Consider the following 9,274-nt stretch of genomic DNA (forward strand, 5'->3'; position numbering starts at 1 on the left):
GTTTTTTCTTTTGCACTCTGAATATGTTTTGATGGGTAGAGTTTGTACTATTACAACTCTAGTTTTAAAAGCAGAAATTCAAGCATTGTAAAAGATTGCTAGAGACCAGAGCTAGAGAAATGCATTCAATAAATTGGTATTTTTAATACTATTGTTTTAAATACTAGTTTCACTTTATAATGGCAGGAATGTGTCATTTTATTCATATTTGTGCACTATTGTCAGTATGAGTAATTTGTCTCAATCATATGTTATTATTTATCTCTGCTCTTATGTTTTGAATTCTGATTTCCGAGTAAATATTTACTTCTAAATCTGTCTTTTAATATTGATTTAACAAATAATGATATGCAATGAACTATTTCCTCATATTCTTATTTAATTATTCGAATTATTGATTTAACAATCAATATCATTTTGTGAACTACTTCCTAAATGTTATTGGTTGATTATTTCAGTTAAGAGGCCTCTCAATAGAATGTGTTTTGGTATTCATAATGTCAGTCAATTGAACTACTTTGATTAGCTTGATATTCATCATAAGCCATACATATTTAAATTCTAATCATTTAAATATCTTGCTCTCAGTTGAGTTAGATCTTTATTTACCTAATTGAGATAGGATTAGGATTTAGTTCCTTTTTCTTACATTTTAGAATTAGTTTTCATTTAGATTAATTCTACATTCATAGAAGTCCTCTTTTGAGGAAAAATTTTAGATTGGCTTGGTTGTTCCCAAAAAAACAACTTAAGGATCATTCTTCTTGCTTGATCAGCTCGAATAATTGATATGATAGCCCTAGTTATTAGCAATTGAAGACATATTTAAAGCTGATAGTGGTTGGGAGAAGGTAACTGGACCTAGTTAAACCAGTCAAAGCCACTATTCCAAACGGAAAAGAAACTACTTTAAGGTTCAGACCGAGTGGTTTTCCCCAATGTTGTTGTAGTGATTTTCAAGGCCTCATAATTTTTGGCTCTAGAAGGAGGGCATTGAATTAGTTATTTGTTTAACTTTTGTTATATCATTTTTTAACTAATCATGGCTTACATTCCTACACTTGGTCATGCATTCAGTTCACCTAAGCCTACACGAGGCATGCCAAAGAAGCAGATCAAGTCCTTGTCACAGTTAAAGTTCGATGGTGAGAGTAATATTTCTGCATTAAATCATATTGCTGGTTTGTTTTTTTACAAGAACGGTTATGGGATTTCATTAACTGGTTGGTTAAATGCCACACATTTGGTTACAAAAGGAGGAGCAGATTTCAACATGCCTTTCCAACAAGAGGAAAATAGCGCCTACTCTTATTAGATTCCTCTTTTTATAATTGTTAAAGTGCACTTCTGCTGCTAATTTTCCAAGCTGAAAGATCAAACGAACTGGTGCAGAAGAATGCAATAAAACATGACTCTTTAAGGGATTGGTTCCCAAAGAATTTCCTTATCTTTGAGAATAGTACCGACATCTAAGTGGACTGCCTTGTTTGCCTCTATGTTTGCTACTTTATTATTTGTTCTCAAAACATGAAAGTAATTCAGATTTAGGGACTTTGTCATGCTTTTGATCCTTGTAATTAACCTTGCTAGTTGCAGATCCGCTGGATTGGAATTGGTCGCCACTGCTTTTATGATAACCTGGGAGTCTCCAAAGACATTTGCCTCCTCAATTCCCAGCTCTTTGAGGTGTTTGATACCTTGGAAGAGGGCCAACGCCTCAGCTTGTATGCTTGAGGAATGGCCTAATCCCCAAGCAAAACTGTGCGAAGAAGTGTCGTCTGGATTAATGATGTGCCCTCCAGCTCCAGCCTTTCCTGGATTCCCTTTTGCTGCCCCATCAAAGAAGAGAGAGGGAAGTGGTTGATTGGACAACCAGGACTGAAAGTCTTCTTCGTTTTTCCTAATTTGCCATTCTTTGAGGGTTGGAGGAGAACTTCTCGATTTTTGAAAGTTGAAATTGAGGACAGATCCCAAGTCTCTGTCCTGCTGACTTAGATTTGAATCATCTCCTTTGTCTTCCAGCCACTCGACTAGCTGGCTTTTCACTGAGTTGGAAACTATTCTGTAGTCCTGTTCCTTGCTCCAGAATATCCTCCTGTTTCTTTCCAACCAGACTTGCCAACTGATGAATTTAGGCAGTGCACTCCACGCTGTCCTAATTGTTTTATTTTTTGGAAGTGTTCCTAGATATCTAGCCATCTAGCCCGCGAACAGATCCGAAATTGAGGTAGGGAAGATGAAATTATATTTCCAGGAAACAAGAAGCTCCTGTGATATAGAGGTTGCGAACTTGCACTCGATAATGAGGTGGAAGGCAGATTCTGAGTTTTCTTTGCAAAGCATGCATCTAGAAGCCTGTCATTAGTGAGAATTTTTTGATGGCAGAGAAGCCAACAGAAATGGTCTACCTTAGGAATTGAATGGAATTTCCATATGCCTACCCAGGGGGCAGGATTGGGAGGCATGTGGGGTCATTCAAGACATTTAGTGTATCCCTGAGAAACCATGTAGCCTGCCCGATTTTTTCCCCAACCTCTCATGTCCTGCATGCGCGCATGTATAGGAGCCAGCCCGTGCAAGTATTTGCTGAGCGTTGCCATCTCTGACTGCAAGGCAGGAGGAACAGGGAGCTGTTTCCAACCTGCCCAAGCATCATCCTTCCAAATCGAGAGGTCCCACAAGGTGATGATGTTTGCTTCAGACATCCAATGCTTTAGCTTAGTAATGTCTCTCGATCCTGCCAGCGGAGGTCGATCCATGATTCTGTCATTCCACAGCTGAATTCGTTTACCATTTCCTGGAATCCAGTAAGAGTAGTTTCTTATCAGCGAGCCAATTCTGTTGATGAACATGCTGAAAGGAGTTCTGAGTTGATTTTTGGGCTGATCCAGGCATCTGAGTCTCGTTCCTCTGAAGTATTTCCTCCACAATGCTACCTGTACCCAACCTGGATTAGGAGCAATGATTTTCCAAATCAATTTGGCTCCCATGGCTAGATTTTGAGCTCTGAGATGTTTGAAGTTCAATCCTCCCTCAAAAATTGGTTTGGTGACTATTTCCCAATTGAATAGGGAAATTCTCTTATCATTTTGTTTGCCTCCTTTCCAGAAGAACTGCCTGATTAATTCCTCCATCTTTTTGATGATTCCCACAGGTTCCAGGAGGACAGAGAATTTGAATATCAGAAGACTGCTGAGAACTGCCTTAATGAGCATTGATTTTCCGGCAATGTTGAGCCAAGAGGATCCCCAGGCTTGCATTTTTGCTTTGAATTTATCTAGATGAGTGTCACACGGAATAAGTCGATCTTGCGGACAAGATAGACCTTCCTAGAATCTAAAGAAGACCTAATGACAAGCAAACCAACCAGACACTATCTTTCTCTAAATATGCTTTTATAAACAAAGGCAAACAAGTGTTTTAGGGCCTACCTTAGGTCCAACGCAAGTTTGTGGATGCCCTTACTTCTTCGATCCAAATGAGCTCCTTTGTCGCGAATCTGCAAGCACAAACAAGCAAACAAATTAAATAGCACCTGAAAAGCCAATGTCATAAAACATATTCAACATGAAAGTCAAGGAGTCCATGAAACAAATAACATGAGATACTTGTTGAGAAAAATGAGTTTGATTGTATTAATTCAAAAAAAGAAGAACTTTACAACCTATGCCTTGACGCTGTACAAGCTCCTCCCAGGGTCCAGCGAGAAGTCTCCTATACTTTGACAAGTTTCACTCACTTCCCAATGAAGCTAAAAAGGTATGTGATCTCTCCTCTTAAGCTCAACTAGGAAGACTTAATTTCACCAGCATTTACCCTCAAAAATCTTCAGCTTCTAACCTCCCTAGCAACCAGCCCAATGCCTGAATTTATAGTGCAATGGAGGGAAGTTACTAGGTCCTCCTTAAAAGGGATAAAGCCCTCCTTCAAAGGGATAGCTCCTCTCATCAAGGGATTAGCTCCTTCTCTTTTGGGATGCATGAACCACCTAAGAGTGGCAAATCCACGTCAAAATTCCTTCTAGAATCATCTAGAATTAACCCAAAGTGAGTTTTTTAGAATAAACTTGCGCCTTTTTGACTTTCACAGGGGTCCGCACCCACACCTTTAGGGACAGAGCGGGCAGGTCCGCAGTTTTTGTAAACAGAAGGTGCGGGACCGCAGGTAATAGTGAGAGAAAGTGCGGAACCAGAGTTTCATTGATTTTTAATGTCTTTCTCTTATTTTCAAAGCTTGACTTGAAGAGCTGAGGTCTGAGACTTGCTTAGGAGGACAGTACAAGTGATGATAGACCCATACTGACTGCAAATAATCATGGTGACGATATTTTTGTGTAACAGATTGCCCCCTAAAGTGCGAAGTCTGTAGTAGATGAGGATTTCATTTATCATTTAGGAAGAGTGAAGTACTTTATCATTTCGAGGATCATCTTGTGGAGAGCCCGGTTGGAACCTATAAAAACATTCAATGTAAGATATATATATGAGATCATATCATCGCTGAGGTAGGCATTCCCATACTCAGATCAAAACTGACTTAGAAAACTAACTACTGCTCTGATACAGGAATGATCTTGTAAAACATCACAAATATAGACTCATGTGGACACAGTATGGACGCAACCATCTGTTTATGAATAGTCCATTATATAATGAATACAAAATTCCTTGCAGCCTGGATTGTGGAAACTAGATCCAGGGTCTTCATTTCTACTTCCCGAAACAGTACGATTTTATCCATGTGAATGAATGTGTTGATGTCGAACATGGTAGAAACCACTTGATTACCAGTCAATGATGTAAAATGTTAACAAGTGTGAGAGAAACCACCAGTGATGTCAATGGCTCTCAAAGTACTCAGTACAATCCATGAAATGTGAATAAATGTTTTGATGTCGAACATGTCACGGAATCCTTTGATCGAAGGTCAATGATGCAACCTGTCGTCAAAGGCGAGAAATCTATCATTGAGGCATGCAGATCCCAAGGTACTGACGATTTCTAGATCATATTTCTAGATAATGAGCTGAAGTCGATAGAAAGCGATCCGTCGTAGGCAAGCCCACAACACGAAATCATAGATCAAGTTGAAGAAATTTAGTTGCAAGGACTGACTCAGGGATGGTCAAGATGGATGACAGATATTTTGCAGATGAATGGCTTATTGGCAGTGACCTCTTGAACACATAACGACACGACAGATGGCTTGGTGACAATTGACCCAAAGTTAATACCCAGAAACTGGCTGAAGACTTTCAATGTGGTCTGATCAATTGTTAGGCAAAGGATTTCCCAACCCAGGTGAACAAAAGTGTCGTGTTCAAGAGTGGTTACAAAGTATGACAAACAGGCTCATTTTTCTCTCTTTTCCCCCACCATTTCTGGCAAGTACCTCTTTATTTTTGACAAGCTTGAGGAGGATAACATTTGCTTGATTATAAGCTCATCCTTCGGATGAGTCCAACTTAGTTTAAATTCGAACCCTAAGAAGGAGTGGTTCGTTCCTGTTGGTAATTGAACAGGTCCTTTACTGTAAAATTTTAACGAGTCCAGTATAGGAGAAACTCGGCATTTTTTCAATTTTAGAGAGTCTGAAAAAACTTAAGAAAACTCCAGGGTTGACCTTTTTCGTAAATTTGTGTCTCCCAAGCTCGAAAAAGTATAAAATAATACTTGAGAGAACCGCTTGATCTTTTATGACCAAGGAGTACTTTTCGTCATTAGTGCCCTTGACCCGAAAAAGTAAAAAAGCGATCAACGACACGTCGTTTTATAACCAATATCGAATTTGAAACGACAAAAATCCGACAATCTTTTCATGTTTTTACGGTCAGAAAAGAGCTGTAAGTGGACCGTCTTTTAATTCCGTTTTAACGAGTTTAAAAGAAAAACTCGGCAATCTTTTCATGTTTCAGGAGTCAGAAAAGAGCTTAAAGGTGACTCTAAATGTTTTTTTCGTCGAAAATGATAGATTTCGCCTGAATAATCCGTTATCCTGAACAAAACACAAACATTACTCATACCTGTTTGAAATGGATAAAAATGTCGCAAAAATACCTTTTCAAAGTGAAACATAAACAAATTTGCAATTTATTTACTCAAAAAACTTATAAAAAGGCCCTCGTCAATTCATTTTTACCGTTTGAGTTTTGGGTGAGAAAATAGTGCTTTTGTTCAGAAAACTTCCCGTGAAGATTGCGGAAAATCCAACCGTCGGAATCGAACGCCGTCTTCTCCAGGTAATCCACATCATCCTACTCTTCATTTTTAACCGTTTCATTTTTTGTTTTAGGCATTCATTTCATTTTTGGAGGGTTTTTAGGCTTAAAACCCGCGTGCAGGGGCCCGCAGGTTTACCACTGCTGGCCTGCGGACCCCGACTTTTTCTCCATTGGGAAAAAGTCAGGGGTCCGCACCTTCCATGTAGACAAGGTGTGGTCCCACGCACTGTGTCTAACCCGGAGGGTGCGGTCCCCGTCGCAAGGGTTTTTAACCCAAAAATTCTCAAAATTGGACCAAACAAAATAATTTCTAGCATTTTAATTTATCTTTTTACTTGATGCAGAGAGTACATCATGCTAGATTGGTGTGAACGAGAGCATGAGGACGTGGATGCTGCCGCATGGAACCATCAACCTTCACTTGATGCTTTGAGGGCGTGCGGCTTGTACAAATTCTGGGCCATTCCTGGCATGAGGGCTCAGGTGGATTTCTTACAGTGGCTGGTTGACAGATGGAGCATACAGGACCAGTGCTTCTTCATTGGTGGCCACCAGCTCGAAATCGAGCGGCGGACATATATTTCTTGACTGGTTTGCCTAAGAGAGGCGAAGACTTGACTCTGTTTGGGGCTAGGCCAGGTGGCCAGTCTGTCGATAGCCTCCGGCTAGAGTTCTGCAACAACCAGGCTAGAGACAAAGGGATAGACATAAAAACCATATCCCGTCCTGAACTCATGGTGATTGCGTTTACTGTCACCAGACTTTGCAGGAGTGCCGCATTACATATTGCCACCGGATCCCAGATGCGTATGGCAGTTGATTGCTTTCGAGGCACCATCTTCAACTGGTGCGATGCTGTGTTGGCCAATGTGAAAGGCCAACTGACCAGGGCCAAGAACGGACAGCTAAAGACCTTTGGTTATGGGGCTTTGGTTGTGAGTTTTGGTCTGGAGAGGGTTCCCATGTTGATCCCGCAGCACCTTACTGTTGGAGCTGGGCTTCCTCGAGAGCCCAAACTGATGCGATGGGTCGCAGTTATGGCCCGTCACCCGGACGAGAGGACAGAGGTTGCTCGATTCAAACCTGAGTATTTCCAATGGTTGGAAAACCAGGTCTTTTCTATTCAGGACTTCCCTTACGCTGGGGTAGATTTTCGTGGTGACCCAGACATGGCTCTTCCACCAGGAGAGCAGTGGGATGACTCAGGTAAAATCATTTTCAACATTTTCCTTATTTTAAATTTTTTATTATTTTTTCATCGTCCCAAAACTGATAGCAAAAGTTTCAAATGCAGATGTGGGTCCACAGTGACCAGCCGCTCTCCGGCCTTACGAGAGGAAACAACCAGTTGCAGCCGCGCCAGCCCCACAGGACGAATCAGCAGAGGTTTTGGCCGAGTTGGAGGGTCATCTCGAGCGCTTGACAGGAGATATTCCGGAGACCACTATAGATGACATTCCTCGTCGACTTCAGCGCTATGTGATTGGGGTCCCAGGACCTTTTAGGAGGTTCCTTTGCAAGGTGGCCCATGCAGTGGTTTCTTATCGAGATCATCACCAGTGATAGGATGATCGCCTATTGTGGGCACATATGACATTTTTGTTTTTGTACTTATCATTTTTGTCGATCATAAGGTGTTTTTCAACCTATGATCGAGGACGATGTATTTTTTGACACACTCCTATATATATATCACTATTACCGGCTTATCTTGTAAATCATGTTATGGAATGGTTTTAAATTTACATGTATGATTATCGCAAATGTCTACTTAACATTCGAGAAGCAATTGCATCTGCTAATGTATTTAAAGATCTTGGAATATGCTGATATTCAATATAATCAAATTCACGTTCCAAGAGACGCACTCTCAAAAATAATCTTAATAACACTGGATTTCTAATGGCATACACTCTATTAAGCTGTAATACAACGAGTTCAGAATCTAACCTCACTATCAAACTCTGAATCCCAAATGAAATAGATTCAGATAATAACTCAATCACTGCACTATACTCGGCAATGTTGTTCGTTGTTTGACCGAGGCTTACCCCATGCATAGATACTAACTCGTCAGAGCGCGAATAGATAACCCAAGCTGCGGAAGAAATGTTCCGTGTATTACGACAAGCACCATCGATGAAACCAATGTATGTTTGGAGAGGCATCGACATCTGCAATATCAAGAGTAAAACCAAGATAAGCAGGAATAATGACGAAAAAACACTCTCTAAGCTAAGCACACATGTTTAAACTAAAACACACCAGCTAGAAAGAAAAACTATCCTAACTAAAAATCTCCATACCCATTCTTTAAGCATAATACCTCTTTAAGTAAAGACCATTTCTGGGTTTACCCAAAGAGTCCCCGTCAAAGTCTACCAATTCATAGGCCCCTTTTGCTAGCTTTCGCTTGACAACATAGGGACCATGCCACATAGGAACGAATTTTCCAGCGCCTAATTTATCATTAGCTTGATCGTAAACTAAGACTAGATCTCCTTCCGAAAAATTTCGAGGGGTCACATTTCGATCATACTGAGCTTTCATACGTTTTGCGTGAGTCTTGATTGCCAATGCAGCATCACGTCAATTCTCATCTAATTGAGCCAAGTATAACAAACGCTTTTCCTCTTCGGAAGTGGCTGGAAGTAACTCGATGGCCATTTGCAGTGACGGGATTTCGCATTCAATGGGTAACACAGCTTCCAGACCATAGACTAGTTGGAAAGGAGTGAACCCTGTTGATGTTTTTACTGAAGTTCGGTATGCCCAAAGCGCTGAAAATAGCATGTTATGCCAATTCGACCGATGAATCCCAATGATTCGTCGGATCATGATGACTAAAACTTTGTTGATGGATTCAACCAGACCATTAGCTTGTGGATAATAAGGGGTTGAACTATCGTGACGCAAACCAAGCTGGCCTGTAAGTTCGGTCATCATAACGTTTCGAAAATGACGCCCATGATCAGTGATTATCGCTTGTGGGACACCAAACCTAGCAATTATATGATTGAACACAAAAATTGCAGCTGTCTTGCCGTCTGCCTC

General features: G+C 40.7%; 1 protein-coding gene across 1 annotated transcript; it reads right to left on the bottom strand.

Moving 5' to 3' along the window:
• Positions 1-1,416: 1,416 nt before the first annotated feature.
• LOC149170714 (uncharacterized) lies at positions 1,417-2,199 on the bottom strand. Its single transcript, XM_089425700.1, has one exon. The coding sequence runs from the start codon at positions 2,197-2,199 to the stop codon at positions 1,417-1,419; it is 783 nt and encodes a 260-aa protein (XP_089281826.1).
• Between the last annotated feature and the right edge of the window lie 7,075 nt (positions 2,200-9,274).

The sequence above is a fragment of the Pinus tabuliformis genome, chromosome 4_2 (genome assembly GCF_031772625.1).
Source record: "Pinus tabuliformis cultivar Carrire ecotype Pingquan chromosome 4_2, CPIR1, whole genome shotgun sequence".
Lineage (NCBI taxonomy): Eukaryota > Viridiplantae > Streptophyta > Pinopsida > Pinales > Pinaceae > Pinus > Pinus tabuliformis.

Excerpts from the sequence above, each read along its gene's own strand:
- LOC149170714 (XM_089425700.1), bottom strand. The coding sequence starts at position 2,199 with ATGGCTAGATATCTAGGAACACTTCCAAAAAATAAAACAATTAGGACA.